General features: G+C 38.7%; 1 protein-coding gene across 1 annotated transcript in view; it reads left to right on the top strand.

Moving 5' to 3' along the window:
- Positions 1-22,555, top strand: part of ARHGAP15 (Rho GTPase activating protein 15) — a 653,192-nt gene extending 630,637 nt beyond the window's left edge. The window contains exon 14 of the mRNA XM_033231613.1: positions 22,192-22,555. Coding sequence (XP_033087504.1) covers positions 22,192-22,375 — 184 coding nt within the window. The 3' untranslated portion in view covers positions 22,376-22,555. The remainder of the gene's footprint in view (positions 1-22,191) is intronic.
- Positions 22,556-22,822: the final 267 nt, after the last annotated feature.

Below are 22,822 nucleotides of genomic sequence, written 5' to 3'. Positions count from 1 at the left end.
AAAAACAAGACTTTTCAACACGAACCTCATGACTTCCACATTCTATTTTTGATACCTTAACCTAAAGTAATTTCACACTCTCATAAAACCTTTGAAAATGGAGCATCCACAGATGATATTTTGCACTTACCAAATTCTTTTTTCAAAAAAAACCCTCTAAATGTTATATTATATTGTTGTATTTGCAAATTATATCCTCCAGTCATTCTCTGTAATTTTTTTTTTCAAAAAAAGTAAAACACAGAAGATAGGAAGAACATAGGGAGAAATGACACAAGAAAAGCCTCAACATCTAACAAACATGAATGTCTGTTGACAGCGTTGTTCTGACTGCAGACAGAAAAATATTGGGGAGTACCTCACTTCTGTTCCCTTTTGGGTGAGACAGTCCCTTTTGGGTGAGAAAAAGCTTAATCTGTCAGTCAGACGTAAAACAAAAACTATTTGTAATAAGAAGTTACAGAATGCCCAAACTTTCTACCACAAATGAAACAAGAGTAAAGCTGAAGGTAACGTATTACCTAAATGCAAAGATTTTGCAATCTAATTGAGAGTAAAACATATGTGCATGAAATAACTTAGAGATAAAAATAAAACATGTCAACAACAATGTAATACAATCTGAATGTTTAAATGCCAAGAAAGCAAATAAGCAAATGATCAGAATATGATTCTGAAAGGCTTCCTAGTAGAGACATGCTTAAATATGGTTTTAGGTATCATGATTGGCATAGATGTGGCAATAAAAATAGTAGTAATATAAGTGCAAAACAACTCAAATGTGTGTGGCCTTAAGGATACATGAGCAGGTAAATTGACCTCTAAGCCCTAAATGAATGCTATTTGTTATCTGCTTTATCAGTTTTTAACTTTTTTTGTTAATAGATTTTTCTTTTTTTTTTTTTTTGAGACGGAGTCTTGCTCTGTCACCCAGGCTGGAGTGCAGTGGCCGGATCCCAGCTCACTGCAAGCTCCGCCTCCCGGGTTTATGCCATTCTCCTGCCTCAGCCTCCCGAGTAGCTGGGACTACAGGTGCCCGCCACCTCGCCCGGCTAGCTTTTTTTGTTTTTTGTATTTTTTAGTAGAGACAGGGTTTCACCGTGTTAGCCAGGATGGTCTCGATCTCCTGACCTCGTGATCCGCCTGTCTCGGCCTCCCAAAGTGCTGGGATGACAGGCTTGAGCCACTGCGCCCGACTGTTAATAGATTTTTCGAAGCAGATTTAGGTTTAAAAAACTAATCAGAATCACTCACCGGGGCCTGTCAGGGGGTGGGGGAAAGGGGAGGGAGAACATGAGGACAAATACTTAATGCATGCGGGGCTTAAAACTTAGATGATGGGTTGATGAGTGCAGCAAACCACCATGGCATGTGTATACCTATGTAACAAACCTGCACGTTCAGCGCATGTATTCATGTATCCCAGAACTTAAAAATTAAAAAAAAGATCAGAGACTTCCCATATATCTTCTCTCCACCCACCATATACACACAATTTCCCCTACCATTCAAATCTTGTGTTAGTGTGGTATATTTGTTGTAACTTATGAGCCAATATTGAGACATTAACTAAACTCCATAGTTTACATAAGGCTTCCCTCTTTGCACTGGACATTCTGTGGGTTTTGACAAATGTATAATGACATGTAGCCACCCTTATAGTGTCAGAGAATAGTTTGACTACCCTAAAAATCTCCTGTGTTCCACCTTTTCATTCCTCCCTCCCTCCCCAACACTGCAACCATTGTTCTTTTTGTCTCCAAAGTTTTACCTTTTCCAGGATGTCAGGTGCGTGGAATCATATAGTATACAGTGTTTTTAGATTGGCCTCTTTCACCTGGCAATACGCATTTAAGATTCTTCCTTGTTCTTTTATGGTTTGATAGCTCATTTCTTTTTATTGCTAAACTATATTCCATTGTATGGATATACCACAGCTGTTTATCCATTCATTTATCAGAGGACATCCAGAATCTTTTTTAACTTCAAAACAAAAATTTTTCAACTTGTTTTAAGTTTTTAACCAACAGATATCTCAGGTAGGAAATATGGTTCTCAGAACACATATACACTTTACCTTGAAACTTCCTTGTCTGAGAGTATACATTGTGATTTTTTGCAACACAGTACTAACCTGTCATTTCTGTTCTTAAGCTTGAATCAAAGGCCACTTCACCTTCTTGCTTCTGTTCTTTGGTGACATGAGAGCAATTAATTTTAGAATATAGAAAGATGAGAATTGCAAAATTAAGCTGTGAATTTTCAAATGAATGTGGTTACTATCAAACATTTACTAGAGGTCATGTCTTTCTTTTATCGGCAACTACAACACCATGTTGTCTTCACAGTGAATCAGAATATAATTTCAAATTTGAAATTATGCCTTTTTCTCTCTTCTTTGGTTACACTGTTAATTATGTCCAAAAAGCAATGCTATGACCTTTTCAAAAGAGATATCCTAAGCTGTTGTTGATTCTCTAAGTGGAAACAAATGTCACCTGGCCCACCTGTGTCTTTGTTTTTAACATCAAATAACATTGATAACTAAATCACTCTAATATGGGGGGGGGGGGAAGCTGCCCTGCCATTTGAAGGGACTTTGCAATGAAATTCATTTACTTGGTCCCCTGATTATGTATACATACTGGTTTTAAGACAGCACACAGGAGGCTTTGCCAAGAAAATTTTAAAGTTCAAGCAGAAAAAATAATCACAATATCTTTCAGTCATTTGCTGTGTGTATTTGTTTCCTTAAAATGCACAGCTAAATGCTCTCTACACACAGATATCACTTGGTAGGCGGAGTATATCTTATTACTGGGTTATTTTCCAGTACATTTGGCATAGTTAAGGTAAAGTGTATTAACTTTCTCTCAAAATAAAGATTAAAACAGAGTTGTAGCGGCTGTGAATGCTTCAGCCATTGTCAGGAAGTTAAAAACTGACGGGAGGCCCAAATAATCAACTCAGGCTGCTGCATATACCATAGTTTTCCCCTGGGATATCTGGTCTAATCCAACAATGTATCTGACTGGCATGAATGTAGAATTACTTTCAATAAAGATTTTATTTCAAGCTTGGATGATTTCCCCCAAAACATCTTGTCACTGAGGAAAAGTATATCATAGAATATCTGATTTTTTTTTTCCCCCTACAAGTCAGCTTTTGAGAGGGGGGAAAAAAATACACATTACAACTCAAGTACTCAACTCAGGTCAATTCACTGTAAAAAATCGCATTTTAACATATCTACACTGATTAAAGATTTGCTGTGTTAAAGAAATCAGGGAGCTGTCAAAGAGAGCTTACCCTAAAGTCTGGAAATGTAAAAAAATAAGTACCACACTTGCTCCACTCCAGTCTGCATTCTCCCTGCAGTGGCCTCCAATCGAAGGGCAGGCAGGACAGATGAGTCCACCAGCTAACACCCTGCTCCGAGAATATTTGTCTTTTCGCAAGTAAGGAACATTTAAAGGTCACATCTTCCAATAAGTATGAAATTGTTTCCAGGCTATATGAGAAATATGAATGGCCTGGTCATGATCACACGAAAATGATCTTCATTTCTCTGTGCATCCTTCTCGCTCTCTTTATTCCATTCTCTTCCTTCATGATGTCACATTAAGTCAGCATGTTCAAGATAGGAGAACAGTAGGTAACAGTTCATTACTCTATTTTGAATTCCCTTAAACGTTTCATTTAGTACTTGCGTACATTATTTCAGCCTTGGTGTCACATTGTTTAATTTATGCTTGGTTCATATAATCTTAAAAATAGCTTGTGTTACCTACAGAGTTTCACCCCTTACTAAAAGCACACAAATCATATGATTTAGCGCTAATGGGATAGGAGTAATTATTTTAACATTTAATAATCATAACACATTATATTTATACAATGTTTTAAATTCAAAATCCCTTTTATCTCTATTATTATATTTTATGATTAACATGCAATGTTACAATAAGTATGTACACGAAAGAGCACTCAGCATGGATAATAGTAGATAAAACTCTAGAGGCATGGAAAGGGCTAGAGTTGAGTCCCTGTTCTTTGACTTTATTAGCACTGTGTAACCTTTGGACAGATCATTAACCAAGAAGTCCCTAACCCTGGCTGCACACCAGGCTCATCTGTGAAGCTTTTTAGAAACTCTGAGTCCTGGGTCTCAACCCTGAACTACCAAATCAGAATCTCTGTGCAATTCCTTTCCCTTAGTGAAAGCCTGAGCCAGAGTGGAAAACCAGTGAGTTCTAATCCCCCTTTCCTTGTTTATAAAACAACAATTGACAGAAGAAAATGTAATCACATATAATAAAAATTAATGTTTCTGGCTGGGCGTGGTGGTTCACACCTATAATCCCAGCACTTTGGGAGGCCGAGGTGGGTGGATCACCTGAGGTCAGGAGTTTGAGACCAGCCTGGCCAACATGGTGAAACCCTGTCTCTACTAAAAATAGAAAAAAAATAGTGGGGAGAACTGATTGAAGAACTGGGGAGGCGAAGGTTGCAGTGAGCCGGGACAGTGCCATTGCACTCCAGCATAGGAAACAAGAATGTAAATCAGTCTCGAGAAAAAAGAAATGTTTCTATCGTTTGCAAAGGGTTTTCACATACATTTTAAAATGTAATCTTCAAAACAACCTATGAGGTCAGTTTTGCCATTAACTTCACTTTCTAAATGAAGAATCTGAGGCTCAGAGAACTGCTAGGGCCCATCTAAGATCACACAGTCAGTACCTATAGAACTAGCCCTTAAGATTTTGAGCTTCCAGATCAAGAGCAATGGTTCTTTCCTCCAGGCAGAAGAGCATCACATGCAGAGCTTTTAAAATGTACCCAGGACTAACTGCAAACCATTTGGATGGGTCCCAGAGGTTAACATGGTTTTGAATGCTCCACAGATGATATTAATATGCACACTGGATAGAGAATGTGTGCCCTAGAATGATCAGAACAAGTTTGGAAAATATAAAGTACTATACAGATATAGTGTGATGATTTTATCACGGTTTTGCTGATAATTAAGCACGAATTCAAAGGGGAGGGAAATGATGCGTGGACACAAAGCTGTTCAGATCTAGGCTCCACATTCGATTTTAAGTCTTCTCTTTCATGAACCAGCTCTATTTCTATTGGAACTTCTCTGACTCCCCAGAGCTCGCAGCTGCTGTCATAGGTTGGATTTAACATGGCACGAGTTACCCATTAACACCAACAGAAGTAAAGATGGAGCAGCATGGGGCAGAAAGAGAAGCCAAATGATGACATTGGACCCAACAAAGCCTGGCCACCCACAGAAGCTCTGGGGCATCCAGGGCCCATCACAGTTGTCTCCAGGAGGATGAAGACGGCTTGGCCTTGATACGCTCACTGCAATTAGTCAGTGGCCATGGGCTGTCTCCAAGAGTCTCTTGGGGTGAGGTGGCTCTCCTCAGCTGAGGCAAACCCTGCAGGGGCTGACAGCCGAAGCTGCCTGTGGACTTGACACCTGGAAACTGGGCAACAAGTCTTTCCTCAAAGAGAGACCTGGGTGTACATCAAGTGTCCAGCACAGTCCACCCTTTGTGGTGCTTGGAGTGTGTTCTTCATCATGTTCACATTTGAGAAGCAGCTCCCCCAGGACTCTCAGGGAGAGAGGAGACCTTTGAAGAGGAAACTTCAGAAGAATAACTACAAGCTCTGCAGATACAGCTGGACCTGAGCCCAGCTCATTGTCTCCATCCTCCACTCTCTATTTGAGATTGCCCTCATCCTCAACAATGGTCTCTGCTGGTTATGGTGGGTGCCCTAGATGCAACGTCCCAGACCCTTATCCGTGAGAGACCTAAACTGTGTACCATGTCTTCTCAGACAAGAATTTCTGCCCTGTTCATGACCCATCACAACTGGGCAACAGAGAACTTGGAAGCCCTATGCAGATCATCTGGGTACCACCCTGTCCCCCTGGTGTAACAGCAACCTTGCCTCCTCCCTTTGATCACACTAAATTACACCTGCCTAGATAGTGACTCTTTGCCTTGACAGCTGGTGCCTGGATCCAAGAAGTTCCATGTGCCCAGAAAGCAACAGTAGCTTAGAAGACAGTAATTCGATATATTGTTCAAATACAATGATATACACAGAATAGCATCCTTCCTGACTGCCCATTTATTTTGTTCCAAAGGGTGCTATGTTCTAGTGACCATCTCATAATTCTGTGAGTCGGGCCCCCTTGGCTGCCCCTCAGCCCTGCTACTTATATATTAAAATTGCTTCTACCTGGCTTCTAGTAATTAAGCCCCACTACCTGGCCTCTATTACCAGTGTCTCAGCGTCCCCATTGCAATCAGTGAGCCTAGTTCTGTAATGGACTCTCCTACAGTCAACCCTCATTTACAGAGTAGAAGGCCCCTATAATCACATATGAGTTTTCTGTAGAAGATCAACGATGCTTAGCAACAGCCCTTCAATTTCATTAACCTTCGAGTTACTGAGTTACTACCCACGACCTCCCACTATCATTTCTAAATGCCTCATACATTATACCAGCTAGTCTCCTCCACAGATCTAATGCCCTAATTCACCACCAGGGCGAGCTTTCACAACTGGACTGCTACCTTGTGCCAGGACCCGTCTGCATTCTACCTGCCACCATCAATGGACTCCTCATTGCCAGTCAGGCTGCAAGTGACCGAGCTCCAAATCTCCATCTTATTGCTGGCTTACTGGGACCACTCACAGAACCAATAATCATGGGTTCAGTTCTCCAGAAGGAGACCCTGAAACAGAGTTTGGCAATCAGGGCATTGTTAAAGGTTAACCACTGTGGAAGGAAGGAGGTGGCAACAGGATTGGGCAGAGGAATAAGCTGAACTGAAGTGCAGTCCCAAGAAAGCTTCAGTCAGACCCCCAGGAAGTTGTGGGACACATAGAGCCTGTCAAAGTTGACTCACAGTGGGCAGAAATGGTGCAGCCTTTATACTGACTGACTGAGTGGGGGCCAGAGCAGTGGCTCACACCTGTAATCCCAGCACTTCAGAAGGCTGAGGTGGGAAGATCACCTGAGGCCAGGAGTTCGAGACCAGCCTGGGAAACATAGTGAGACCCCCATCTCTACAAAAAAAAAAAAAATTTTTTTTTTAATTAGCTGGGCATGGTGGTACACACCTGTAGTCCTAGCTATTCAGCAGGTCGAGGCGGGAAGATCGCTTGACCCCAGAAGTTTGAGGTTACAGTGAGCTATGATTGTGCCACTGCACTCTAGCCTGGGTGACAGAGCAAGCCCTTGTCTCTAAAATACATACATACATACATACATACATAAAATATATGTTGATGGATCAGTCAGTGTTCTTGAGCAAGGAGGCTTATTGTAATTGAGGCAAACCCTGAAGAAGAAGATAGCTGGAAGCCATCAGCTACTCCTGCAACTATGCAGGGAGTCCTTCCTTGAAAGGAGATCTGAGTGGCCCATCTCTGCAACCAAAGCAGCCACCATAATTATCAAATTGGCAAATGTATGAATGGTCCCTTAACAGACGAAGAGTCCTCTGTTATAAAGCCTAATATAATGCTTGATAGTGGTCCCTAAAAGATGAGGCATTTCATGTAGAAAATCTTAGAACAGGTGATCACAGTCCTACGTGCTGGACGATAGAATCATGAGTTAGCCCAGCATCCATATTTACAGGGACATATGCAGAAACTGGCACAATTCATTCCTTCACCATAGTACAGATGATAAATTTATATGTGTAAATGCAAAATAAATTATTTTCTATCTTTGAGCAAAGTATTATACACATTTTGAAAGGGTTTATATTTCTGCAGATGCATCAAGCATTTTACCGAAAATAAAATTATATGGTCAAATTTTAGATGGCCAAAAAAAATGGCATCATTATCTTTAGCTTCAATCCAACCATAGTATAAAACAGATAAAAATTACTCTCTATTCTAAATTCCTCTCACGCCAGTTTTGTTCAAATTAGTTACATGTTGGAAACTCATTGTCAGATAGTATATGGGAAGGAAAGACACGCTGAACAATTACAGGCCCTTAAGTTCTCAAATAGTTGCGCTTTTTATTTTTGCCTTCGTCTTCTTGTCCTCTCATAGTACATATGAAATTTAGGTGTGCAAGAAATGTAATTATATGCCAACATTAAAATTAATTTATCTTTCAAGGCCCTATTCTTCTAAATGACTTGAATTTGGTTAGTTAAGACTGTCTTCCAGATTTTTTCTGGTGATATCATTAGTTCTGGAGGGCTACGTAGAGCCGAAGCATTTGGTGGAGGGGCAGAAAGAATATCCATTAATACAGCGTTTCAACAAATACTTATTGAGCACTTAATACCATGAGCCAAACACTAATCTTAGTCTATGGATACAGCACTAAGCAAAAACAGATAAAGTCCTTGTGCCTAAGGCATTTATATTCTGCTGGAGAAAGATCATAAAGTAGATCAGCAGCAGAGAAAGTGTCTAACTTTTCCCACCTCTGCAGTCTGGTCTTCATTCCCTTTTCATTTGCAGTCATCATCCCCAACTTCCAATCCCAGGTCTGGATCTCAGTCACTCTTCACGGAGTACTCTGTGAAGCTATCTTTGGCCACCCTGCCTAGATATACAAGGCAGCAATTTCTACTTAACTGCTCCTAATATACTAGGCGTAGGCAGTTCTGGAATCCTGCCATACTACTAGCTCTTCCCCAAAGAGAAGAATACAGATCTGATTCTCAAGGATCCTCAAACCTTCTAACAGCCTGCACTCCCAGGGAATGGGAGTAGGAAGGACTAGGGCCTGGGCCACATACTCATCTCACCTTTCCTTAACCTTCCCTCCCCAAGTCCAGAAAATCTTTCTCTAGTCTGGCAGCAAAGTAGCCTGGCTCTTTATCTGCCTTCCAATCTACTGATCAGTCCGTCCATATTTTGGCTGCAGCTCTGAGGCCTTTGGCACTTAGGCTTTTGAAACTCAAAAGCACAATCCTTTGCAACTCAAATGCCTTGCCTTGCAAAAATTAAAAGCACTTCTGCTTTTCTGCTGTATCACCCATGAACTGAGGCCACAGTGCTGCTGACTTAACCTTGGGGAAAGGCCCAAGGTACAAGGAAGGGTAAAGAAGAAGTCTCAGCCATTATCTACTACCTCATCTTATCCCCAAATGATACTTTGACTTTCCCAGAATGCTCATTCTTTCATCATTAATCCGGCAGCCCAAACCACACTTCAAAGATTGTTCAACCTTCCATCCAATACAGGAATCTCAAACATCCTGCCTGAATACTTCTCTTGATGGGGAACTCATAGCCTTTTTTTGGGATAAAATATTTAATATCTTTTACAGGGGCTCCCAATGCTTTGCCAGTATATATGGGGGGAAAATCTATACCAAAGATTAATAGTGGTAATGTCTAAGTAGTAGAATTATGAGTGATTATTTTATCTTTATCTGCATTTTCTAAATTTTCCATAGTATATGTAAATGCATTACTGTTTTGAAGCAGTCTTTTCTATTTTCACAACACTATATTCTTCATACAAAGGTAAAATCCATCTCTGGGCCAATTCCAGTAGCTGGATTACAAGAGGAAAGTTGACTTGTTCATGTCATGGCTCTTTGCATTGAGTCATCACGGCTTCCCTAAATATTCTTCCCCCCACGGCGAACCAAACACTTTCAGTTCCTGTGCTCTTCCATTTAGAAGGCACACTCTGGGCACATTCACCTTGGTGCTCACTAGTTTTACAGCTTCCCTCTTAAAGTCACTGCAGAAAGTGTCTAAAACTGGCCAGGTGCGGTGATTCACACGTGTAATCCCAGCACTTTGGGGGACCGGGCGGATCCCGTAGGTAGGGAGTTTGAGATCGGCCTGGTCAACATGGTGAAACCCTGTCTAAAATTACAAAAATTAGCAGGATGTGGTAGTGGGTGCCTGTAATCCCAGCTACTCGAGAGCTGAGGCAGGAGAATTACTTGAACCAGAGAGGCAGAGGTTGCAGTGAGTCGAGATCATGCCACTGCACTTCAGCCTGGGTAACAGAGTGAGACTCCGTCTCAAAAAAAAAAAAAAAAAAAAAGTCTAAAACTTATTTTTCCTCAGAAAGTAAAACTAAGCACAAATTGGATGATGATACCCAAATTGCAATTGATTCTCCTTCGACTCTTTTGCAACCTTTTAAACAAGGAGACAATTCTCAAGAAAACTGCTAAAGATTTTATGTAAGTGACTTTAATGAAAAGTAAAGTGGCTCTTCTCTTCACCTACATAAAAAGGAAAAACAAAAGTTGAGGAATACTCTGCATACTAAAAATATTCCTTTTACATTTATCTAACATCACAAGGCAAATATTTAAGTACTATATATTCCACGAATAACTTATAATTAGGTGCATTATTCTGCTTGGCTTAATTAATGCTGATCCATGCACAACACTCAATATTCTGTCTAAAATATTACTAGCACATACCAAGTTTTTTTTTCCCTCCCCCAAGACGGAGTCTTGCCCTGTCGCCCAGGCTGGAGTGCAGTGGCCCGATCTGGGCTCATGGCATGCTCCGCCTCCTGGGTTCACGCCATTCTCCTGCCTCAGCCTCCCCAGTAGCTGGGACTACAGGCGCCCGCCACCACACCCGGCTAATTTTTTGTATTTTTAGTAGAGGCGAGGTTTCACTGTGTTAGTCAGGATAGTCTCGGTTTCCTGACCTCCTGATCCGCCCACCTCGGCCTTCCAAAGTGCTGGAATTACAGGCGTGAGCCACCGTGCCTGGCCTCACATAGTTTTTAAACAGCTATATTGGACAAATTCAGGTAGAAAATAATGACAGTCTTACATTTTTTTTATTTCTAAAAGTACTCCCAACATAATATATTTTCTAGCCTTTCTCCCCTAAACGCAGAGCAATGCCTTCCCAGGATGTTGATATTATCAGTGGTTATTGGTGTATCAGCAGAGCTCAGGGAATAAAAATTAAGAATTCTTTTACTGCAGAGACAGTTAAATGCAAATGGCTGAAACCATTTTAAAAGCATGAGGAAAAATACCCAAAAAAAGCAATAACTGAAATAATCATTTTGCTAATAGGGCATTTCTATTTACAATGAGATATGAATGCTTTCAGAAGTTTTTAAATCTGTGTGAATCTGGAAAAAAAAATACATGTTAATTTGGTTTTTCTTCCATCTGAACATGCTTCTTATCTGTGCAGATATATCCTTGGATGTGAATTAGGTGATTAAAAAATCAAAATATGTCACCCAAGACTTCTTGTTGACTCTGCCTCACTTTTTTCCCCAAGTCTTCCTCAGGTCTCTCCATTAAGAAGTCCCTTGATGTCAAACTCAAAATTCTTGCATCTTAGCTATTTGCAGAAAGTACATTTATATCACAGAGTAATAAAGATCTGCATCTTAATCTAGGCTCTGCCACTTACTTCCTGTGTGGCTTGGATCAAATTTTCAGTCTTTCTCAGGGTCATTTTGTTTATCTGAAAAAGTTCACCTGAAAATTTTCTCTTACTTCCAAACAAAAGAAAAAAAACGGGAGAAGAAATATCCCAATATACCGTAAAGTTACAGTGATTTAAATAGCAGAGTACTGGATCAAAATACACAGAGGCCAGGCACAGCAGCTCATACCTGTAATCCCAGCACTGTGGGAGGCTGAGACAGATGAATCACTTTAGGTCAGGAGTTCAAGACCAGCCTGGCCAATATAGCAAAACCCTGTCTCTACTAAAAATACAAAAAATTAGCCAGGCATGGTAAAGCGTGGCTATTTGGGAGCTAAGGCATGAGAATTGCTTCACCTTGGGAGGTGGAGGCTTCAGTGAGCCGAAATAATGTCACTGCATTCCAGCCTGGGTGACAGAGTGAGACTCTGTCTCAAAAAAAAAAAAAAGAAAAGAAAAAAAATATATATATATACATACGTACATACATAGAGATAATCAGCACAGTACTGTATACCCGGGTGTGTGGCCGAGTGCAGGCAATCTGCACAAAAAAAAGCAGTATCACAAATCAATGGGGAGTGGTGGTTTATTCAACAAATGTCATAGGGAAAATTAACTGGCTTCCAGGAAAAAAAAGTAAATTTAGATTACCATCAAATTTCACACAACAAAAATACAATGAATTAGATGATATGCTTTTCAAAACTATTTAAAATAATTTTTAAAAACAAGACCTTGATAATAGTTATCTGATCTCTTTAAATGGATGAATTTTATAATAAAAACAAAGATAAAAATCTAAAAGAAATAGTACTATATATGACTACATAAGAACTTAACTAAATAAAATTAAGAAACACAAGAATTGGGAGATTGTATGTGCCACAAAAGTAATGAAAAGTTACTCTTAAGACATAAAGAAACTTAGAAATCTACATATGCAAGGATTTTATTGTAGCATTGTCTGTAATAGCAAAGAATTAGAAGAAGCAACCTAAAAACCTAGCAGCAGAGAAATGGTTAAATAAATTAAGGTATTTCCATACTATGAAATGTAACAACTTTTTAAAAAAGAATGAGGTATTTTTATATGTACTGACTTGGAAACATGCCCGTGATATATAGTTAAGGGGGGAAAAGCAAATTTTAGCACATTATGTATTTTTTATTTCATCTTTTTTAAAAAGGAAAAAAAATATATATATATATAATTGTGTGTGTGTGTGTGCGTGTGTATATATATATATAAATATATAAAGATAGGTAGATGGATAGATGAGTAGAAAAACATCCAGAAGGAACACCCATCTGTTAATTATAGTTATGAAGGAATTTGACTAGGAAACAGGGGAGGTTTTTACTTTTTACTTTTCAATACTTCTGATTAGTACTTTTCCCCAAAAGACCATGTATTGGTTTTGCTGTACAGAATAAAATGGATTAAACAAGCAAACATGAAAGCATACACTCTAAACAGGAAAGCGGGCAGGAGGTGTTCACGGGAGAGAAAACACACATGGCTGCTTGTTTGCTTTATTAACTTCTTCCCCGTTTCCTAAATTCAAAGAATCCTAAGTTCAAAGAATGACAGACTATTTTTTAAAAAGAATAATACCAAATTATAATACTGCTAACGGGACTAATAGGCTCCCCTCCTCCCGCACCCCATGTTATGTTTTAAGGAAAAAAGAGCCATAACTTGATAACGTGGTGCTGGTTCTGAAGATGTGGTTCCCAGCCAGACCAGCAGTACTGCTACCGCTGGGGAACTTGACAGGAATGCCATTTATCAAGCCTCTCCCCGGACTTGCTGAATCAGAAATCTGGAGGTGGAGCCCAGCAACCTACCTTTTAATACCTTCCAAATTATCTTCCTGAAGGGTGAAGTTTGAGAACCACTGATCGCATTGTTACATTTCTATTATTTTACACTAAGGCAGGGGTCTTCAACTGCATCATTATTGTCATTTGGAGCAGATAATTCTTTGTCATCAGAGCTGCCTGTGCATTGCAACATGTTTAGCAGCATCCTTTGCCTCTACCCATTAGACACCAGTAGTAATTTCCCACCCCACCTTCTCATGACAATCAAAACTGTCTCCAGATACTGCCAAATCCCTTATAGGTGGAGGGGTGGGGCTTGGGGCAAGGTACAATATTGCTCCTGAATGGGAACTACTGCCTAAATCAATACTCCAAAATGTAGAGGAAGAGTACATCGAAAGTTTTTATTTATTTATCTCACTTATACTATGAAAGCATAGGGCACAATTCATTCTCTTCCATATACGGTAATGATAAAGTGATCTACATTACATATATAAGTCATAAGAATTATTCCTGTTAGAAGTGAAAAATGCCAGATACAGAATTATATAAAGTGCATTTTCTCAAAGTTGTATGTAGATACATTATATAAACATTTCTATCATCTCCAAATGCTACCAGTGTCATTCTCCTCGAACTCAAGAAATGATTTCCATCACCTTTAGAAATAAGTCCCTCCACAGCATTTCCTACCTCTTTCCTTTGCTCCCTGGCCTCCAGCCAGAGAGCGTTCTCTGCTCTAATGCTCTGCATTCCTCACCACCAGGTGTACCTACCATTCCCTGCCCGGAACACTCGTTCCCCCTGATATGTGCACCTCGACAGGGCTCTGCTCGAATCTCCCTTCCTTAGAGAGGGCTTCCCTGAGCACTCCGTCAAATACATGTAGCACTCCTCACCACTCTCTGCTCATTAGTACTACCTGGGGGTCATTCAAAAATGAAGGTAGCCTGGCCTTGCCCAATATTAAATAAAAGAGAATCTCTGGGAATGGATTCCAGGCCATCAGTGTTTTTTTTAAAGCTCCCTAGGGTCGGTGGAAGAACCATTACTTCTCTTTTTCTTAGCTTTTCTTGAAGTACTTCAGGGCCTGAAGTCACATTTTATATTGGTTTGTGTATGGTTTGTTGTCTGTTTTCCCCACTAGTTTGTAAGCTTCATCTAAGCAGGGATTTTGTCTATTTTACTCATTGCACTATCCCTAATATCCAGAATAGTGTCAAACACATAGTAAGTACACAATAGATTTTTAATGAACTAATAAATGGTTACATCGAGTTACCAGTGTTTATTATACTCTTCTAAAGTTTTCAAATTTTCTCTAATAGAATGCATTATCATCAAAAAAAAAGAAATTAAAGCTGATTTTAAAATCTGCCTTTAAAATTTGTGATATATTTGAAGCACAGTGATTAGCACATAGAAGGTATTAATAGTAACAAACAGTAACTACTGTGAGTGTTTCTTTTTGGTATTATCTACTATGTCAGGGTTTTGGTTCTGATATTTTTATCTGTGTTTGTTATCACACCTTACAGAACACATATTCCAATTAGAAATCAATTATTAATTGAAGCCTGTGGACCATTCATTTTTTCACTTTTTAGTTCTCACATCTTATTAAATATTCTAAATATTGCTTTAGAGATATTTTAGAATAGCACTGTAACGCCCAATCAATAAAATATGAAACAAGTGAATAATTGAAAATGTTTCAATCTTCTGCATTGAAATTCATGCAAAGAGGTTCAATAAATGCAAAGAATCTGGCCATGTTAGCTATCAATACTCAACTGCCATATAACGCTCCTTTGCTATAATATACTTGCGAATTATATATACATAACTTCAAAGCTAATTTTTTGCTTTTATTTAAAAGCAAAAATGTCAGAATATAGCAATAATTCCTATTGAGGATGATAGTTATTTTGGAAAATAAGAGTGACATGTTTAGATATAAAATTGAAGACTTTTCATTTAAGCCAACAGATATGTAAACTGGCATATAAAAAATGGCTGAATTTATCTTTGAATGACCACCTTAAAACACACAAATGTTAAATGCAACAATACTTGTGAATGCTCTCCTGCTTTTCCAATACTTGAGAATGTTTCTGGCATACAACTATAACTTTAAAGAAGAAGGTAGAATTTCTGCTAAGTCCTCAATCTTATAAAAAGGCCAGTGTAGATAGCAGTATAGTTTGTGCAAATTGAGGGTAGGCAAGCATATGGTTAGCATGGATCCCCCCCAAAATAGTTATAGCACATAGGAAACATAAGTTGAGCATATTGAAAATTTATTCTATTTTTAACAGCCTCTCTTAAGTGGTCAAAGTCACAATTAACATTTCACATGCAGTGGCTGAGCTATATTTTGCAAGCCAGGTGTGACCTGATGGCAGGAATACATTTACCACCACACTCTCCTTATTTTGTAAAACTATTCTAAAGTTATGTGTGTTGGAAAATCATGGCATTCCAGAGATAGAGAGGGGAACATTTCTAATACACCTTCATAACTTGAGAGTTGTCCTCCAGGCAATCATGTGGCTTTCAACACACTTTGCAAGTCACTATAGTAACTGCAAAGCACAAACTTAAAAGAAAGTTCACATCCTTAAATCAGTTTGGAGCTGAACTATTATTAAAGGCTTTGGTCTTCTTAATTCAGCATTAATTTTTAGTTGTATATTAAAGTTTTCTTTCAGTTCGAGTCATTTGGCTGTGATTTCACGTGACTAAGAAATTTCTTTGAATTAGCAATTCAGCTCATTTTGGGAAAAACTTACCCAGCATAAGGCTTTTTTGAGAGGATTTCTTTTCCGGGGGTCCAACATCTGTAGCACTGGATTATAAATTGTTTCTAAAATAAACTTAAATTGATGGATCACTGTTCTTCCCACTTGGGCCTGACAAAAGGTAGCACTCACATTTCCTTTCTTTTATGCTGTAAACTGTGTATCACTTTTCAGCTCTTGCTAGAAAAATGAATTCTTACTCATTTTAAGATTTTATAAACTTGAATTTTACTTAGTGGTATAAGAAATGCTTTTACTAGGAATACATACGAAGTGCTATTTCATGAACAAATTCATAAAATCATATTTTTGTCGGGCTATTTAAAACTAAGCAGTATAAATAAATAGCCTTTCTCAAGAATTGCAGTTTGGGGCCTTTTTTTTCTGTTAGTTAAGCATTCTTAAGTTAGGCACTAAACTTTGAGCTCCTCATGTTGCTTAGAATCAGGTATCTTTGCTACGATTTCTTGGGAGTAAATGATGAGTCAATATACATCAAGAGGAATTCCCAAATACTGACATAAGGTCTAAATATTTTTGGGCCTTCCTGCCCACTATCATGTTAATGTCCCAACCATGTCTTTCCTTTACCTTTCTCACAGATTAGTTCTTTTGCCTTTTGGCCTTTGTTTTATCATAAAAGGGGAGTTTCTTTCATTTCTTTGCTAAAAACAGGTTAAATGGTAGCTCAAAATTTACAACACAGTCATGGAGTTTAAGGACCTAATGAAACCTAAGTCCTACCAGAGGGGTGCAACTAGCCAGAATGACCAGAATCTGACTTCTTTCTGAGTTAGCTGGTACAGAACTGTGAAGCCAGGGTGGCACAGGAGGATAAAATTCCTAACATTTTCAGACTTGTATATGGTAGATCCTTAGCAAAACACACGAGAGCAGCATTTCTTCATATACACTCTTCAGTGTTACTCAAAAAAGAGAATCTATGTACAAGATTCAAGTAATTCAGGGAGGACACAAAGATGGGCAAGGATTTTTTTTTCTGCAGGACTTTTCAGAGACTTTATACTTTTGGGCATTGTGAATATCCAAAAAGAAAAAGTGGCACTCAATTTTCTCCAAAACTTTTAGGTTGGAATGCCATTTTCATGAAGCATATCAGAGGAATGGTGTTTTACAGAACCAACTTTATTGAAAGGTATTGCCAAAGCCATGGTAAAGATGTATATAGTTTCTGGATCAGATCCACCCCACCAACAATACAACTCAACTAAAGCTCAAGCTACTTGAAGTATGCCTGTTTTTGAGAGTTTTCCATCTAAGATACTAAATTGAATTATATTATTTCATGTAAGGTTTTTTATTTTTTCCAGCAGCCTATGCTTCTTTTCTACATATGTTTTACTAGTTGAAACCTTCAGAAATAATCCCTAGCCCTTCCCCCACAGTAAGAGTGAAAATTATGGTTTCTCCTGATATGAGGTTAAAAAAAAAAGAGAGATGTAATAATTAGATATAAAAAGAGATATAATAATATAAATTTGCAGGATAGTATTCTAACTATATATTTGAAATTGTGGTTGATTCTCTCTGTGATCGTAAATCAATCACTTAACTATTTAGGAGTCCAGCATGGTAGGGAAAACGTAAGCTTCCATTTGAATCATGACATTTATAACAGCATTAATACATTTTCCCAGACATCCCCAGTTCAGGGGCCTTCTTTGCTGAAAATGTCTATCCCCACATAAACTTTAATATGAAAATGTATTAGTCAGTTAACATGAATTATATAGTTCAGTATTTGGTGACTTTTACCCCAAATCGATCTTTACCTTCATCTTTTCTAACCTAAAGACAGTGATTTCTTAACACATGAACTACTGTTTGGTTGATATTTAGCAAATAAATTGCATATATATATGTGTGTGTATGTACATATATAATATACATGTGTATGTATATATTTATATACATATAAATTGTATGTATATATTTATATAGATTACATATATTTACACATACACACATATTTGAAATAGTGAATAAGCAAGATAGCCTATGTTCTATATAATACTATATCTAACCTTCTTTCTTAATGACTCTTTTTTTAAAAGTTACTACAAGTAACTTGATCTTCCTAACTCAGGAAAAAATCTCAAACTGCTGAAAAATTTAACCTGCAATAATTCAAACATAACAGGAATATAAAACTATGCGTTATCTTTTAAATTTACTTAAACGAGATTATTTAAAACATGCGTAAGTTCAAGTTTTATTAAAAGCAAATGGAAAACATGCAGGGAAATGCACATAAAGGATACAGGTTTGAGGTAGAATGAATATTTTATATTTACACATGCATAAAAGCACAAAATGAACATTTTTCCACAGGAAATTTAGGTAATATGCATTCGCAGAAATTCATTACAGGAGTCCCCCACGATGGCCCAGTGGCTTAGAGAAGCCTTCTCCCAAGGGACACTCAGCCATGCAGGCACATGCCTTTCCCCAAGGAGGCACTCGGACACGCAACTCTAGCCTCCAACTCTTTCTTCTATAACTGCATCTTCAATCCTCTACTTTTACATAATCTCTTTCCCCTTTCAAACTTCCTTGGTTCCCTCCCCTACATTTGGCCCTGCTCTGGTTTCTAAGACCAGGTCTTTTGCTGAGCAGGAAAAATATAAAGAATGCTACAGAAATAGTAAATAGTCTAGCCCCATTTCAGTTTTCTTACTCTCCCTTCAAGGCCTGAGTCCCTCTTGAGAGCCGAGTTACCCCTCCACCCACCCAAGCTCCTCCAAAGCTATAGACCCCTTCGCAGCTTCCACTCCCATAAACTCAGACTGTCCCTCCACTAATGAGCTCTTGCATATCCCTTGATTTTTAGCCTCACCTTTGTGGGTCTCAGTTTTGGCTCACAGATACCTTAATCTCACTGTCTCTGCACCAACTAAAATTATAGCCATAATTAAATAGGTAACTATATCTTTGATCCTGTCAACGTTTACATTATCCTTTTGCCCTTTCAGATTTCCTGGACTCCAAGTCCTAATGTTCTTCTACTACCCTGTTGGCCAAGATGCCCCATTCACCTTTGTACCTTCAATAGTCTTGCTTTTGCTTCTACCTTCTCCATGGCCCATGACCTCTCAGCCCTATTCTCTGCTAGATAAATCTTATCAATTTAGACATTTGCTACCAATGGGTAAAGTTATTAAAACAACTTTTACCTAATAAGTGCTCAATTGATTATTTATGTTATCTATCTCCATATTTGCCTCTAAAATGTATGTGTGTGGTGGAATTAATGAAGCAGTTAGTATCATAAAAAGATATTAATTTAAAACCAAAAGGGAAAAACCTGCATTGCCTGTATTGTGAATCTTACTAATGGCTTTTATAATATGCATATCTGGGAGATGCTCAGGAGACATGTTAAACTGAGGTAGATGGGCATGTTAAAGAGAAGCAAAGGTCCATTCCACTTGCCCTCTACAGAGAGGAGGATGCTTACTTCTCTCAACAGGATTTTGGCAAATGAAATAGCAAAGTGGCATAGCTTCTTATATTCCAAAAGAAACTTTAAATTTGAAGTCTCAGATAACTCACACTCTAAAAATATGAGAATCTCTTCCAGAAATGTAGCCATGCCAACAGTGCTCACAGGTACAAATGCTGTTTAAAGCAGAAGAAAAGGGAAAATGGGAAGCAGAATATCCTTAATATTCAATCTCAATTTGAGTCATTTTACCCACGAGAAATGTACTATCACCAGGCTGTCAATTACAATTCTAAGAGTGAAAAACAAAAATTCGGACCTTCTTATGATGGATCAATTTAGACATTTGCTACCAATGGGTAAAGTTATTAAAACAACTTTTACCTAATAAGTGCTCAATTGGAAGGTGGCAGAGTGAAAAGTTGGCCCAGTTACTAGGGCCAGGAGTCATTACAGACACTGACAGTGACGCTTCCACAGGTACTGGACCCAGACTGCCTTGGCTTGAACGTCAGTTTGTGTGACACTGGCTGTCACATCACTCAGTCTTCTCATTTGTTGAACAAGCTTAACAGTAGAAGCTACTTCATGGGATTGTTATGATGATGAAATGAGACAATAAAATTGCTTAGAACAATAGTTGATTATTATTAACATTGGTCAGGTCAAATATGCTTTCCAGGCCACAGCATGTGCCATGAGCTTGCTTGGTGGTGGGCAGGTACCAGGCAGTACACACATGGCATTGGCCCTGCTCAATCTCTTTCAAGAGATGGACAGCATGGCCTCTTGGTCACAGAAGTGGTTCTTCAGAGATTCAGGTTTGTGAAGGGAAAAAAAAATGCAACAGTCCCCCTTATCTGTGGTTTCACTTTCCATGGTTTCAGTTATTCAAAGTCAAAATTCCAGAAATATGCAATTAATAAGTGGCATAGCATTCTGAGTAGCATGATGAGTTCTCCCACCTGGGACGTAACTCCTCCGTTTGTCCAGAGTCTCCAAGCTGTCTGCCCTGGTGCCATCATTCATAGAGTAGCCCTCCCAGTTATTAGATCAATGTTGTGGCATCACAGTGCTTGTGTTCGAGGATTCCTTATTTTACTTCACAATGGCCCCCAAAGCGTAAGAGTAGTGATGCTGGCAATTCACATATGCCAAAGAGAAGCCGTAACATGCTTCCTTTCAGTGGAAAGGTGGAAGGTCTCGACTTAATGAGGAAAGAATAAAAATTGTATGCTGAGGTTGCTGTGATTTATGGTAAGAATGAATCTTCCATCTGTGAAATTGTCAAGAAGGAAAAATAAATGTGTGCTAGGTTTGCTGTTGCACCTCAGACTGCAAAAGTTATGGCCACAGTGCATGATGAGTGCTAAGTTAAGATGGAAATGGCATTACATCTGTGGATGGAAGAGAAACATGTTCCAATAGATAGCAATCCAGTTCGGTGCTATCTAAGGTTTCAGGCATCCACTGGCTGGGGGGAGGGGTTCCTGGAGCATACCCCCCGAAGATAAGGGGGGACTACTATAATACCAGTCTTTCTGCCTCCTGTGATTCAGATATGTAGGCCCACTTAGGCCAAACAAAGAGAGGCCTCTGAAGTCCAACCAACTCAACAATGTTCCACACTGAGCTCTGAAGCCAGAGACCCCACTGTCTGGTAAAAAAGTGTTCCTTTGCCTTGCTTTATTTTCTACACTCTTATTTCCCTTGGGTTGGGATGTCTGATAGAATGAAGAGTTTGATATTTCTTAGCACCCTGTCTTTCCACATGCTGTCCTTATTTCCTTATCACTAAAACCCCACTCTTCTGAATTTTAATATAAAATCAAGTAGGCTTCAGCCGTCAGAATAGCATTACTTTTTTAATTATCAGTTTCTAGGATGGGGCTTTATTTTCTTTTTAGGAGTCCTGTGTTGGAACAGGCAAGTCATTACCATTAATAAAACCAAATCCTAGTGTTTCATTGGTATTCCAGCTCTCCATAGGATCCTCACACAAGCAAATACATATTTGATTCCAGTGGGGCTCTTTTCCTGTGCAAATGCTATAGGATTCTGCATTTTATTGTGGCAGTAAGCTAAATTGGCTGTCCAAATGAATGGAGACACTTAGAATTTTGCCATATACCAAACTGTCTCAGAACCTATCTCCTCTACAAAATACATTCCAATTAGCATTTTCCAGGAATACTTTACTCACCACTAATCACAAAAAACTTAATTTTTAAAAGCCTACCTTCAGTTACTAATTGTACAGACATTGTTCTGGTTATTTTGAGTTCTAATATTTTTTTTTTGCATGCCTCTCACCTGTTTCCTCAATTGTCTCTAAACATTTTAAAGGCTGCATCATGTTAACTTCACAGTCATTTTTACTGTTTAATATACTTACTCATTCATTTCACAAATATCTGTGGAGTACTCACAATGCTCAGGTATTATGGGGTAAACAGTTGGACAAGGCAATGTATCCTTTCCCCAAAACTCATAGGTTCTACTTCCGTATAGTAAAGTATGTAGGGTAGAAGATTAAATAATGTTGTAATGCAGTTACTTTTCCTGAATGAAAAACCTTTTTTAGTCATTCCAAAGTAACCACAACTTCACTTCAAACTCCAGTGGAATTACTTTTTTCTCTCTCTCTCTACACAGGATAGTGGCCAAAGCCTCCAAGAACCTCATGTCCACACAAAGCTTAGGGATTGTATTTGGACCCACCCTCCTGCGAGCTGAAAATGAAACAGGAAACATGGCGATCCACATGGTCTACCAGAACCAGATAGCTGAGCTCATGCTGAGCGAGTACAGTAAGATCTTCAGCTCGGAGGAAGACTGACAGACAAGACAAGCTACTGAATACGTTCACATCTGTCTTGATGCCTAATATTTTTACATTTCTGTAAACATATTTCTGAAATATTTTTTGCCTTTCAAGCGACAGATGCCTCATTTTGTGAAAACTTCATGATGATTTTGTGTTTAAGTTCCAAACATTTGAATAAAATAATTGACAATATTTGCTATGTGTGTTCTACATTAACCCCTTTGATGCTATTCCTTCTAGCACTTCTAGGAACACATCATGCATGCCGCATGCTATTAAATAATATGTAAAGAACAGCACATATTCAAAAAATGGCCTTAATGCTGCTCCAGGGAAATCGGGTGTGCGGTTGTGTATGTGGAGATATGAGTGAGTGAGTGTGGTTGGGAGTAGGGGTGCATGTGCACACATGTGCTTTCCCAAGATCCAGGCTGCCTTAGGCATGACTCCATACTGTTA

The sequence above is a fragment of the Trachypithecus francoisi genome, unplaced genomic scaffold (genome assembly GCF_009764315.1).
Source record: "Trachypithecus francoisi isolate TF-2019V2 unplaced genomic scaffold, Tfra_2.0 Lachesis_group13, whole genome shotgun sequence".
In the NCBI taxonomy this organism is placed as follows: domain Eukaryota; kingdom Metazoa; phylum Chordata; class Mammalia; order Primates; family Cercopithecidae; genus Trachypithecus; species Trachypithecus francoisi.
This window is presented reverse-complemented; position numbering and strand designations above follow the sequence as displayed.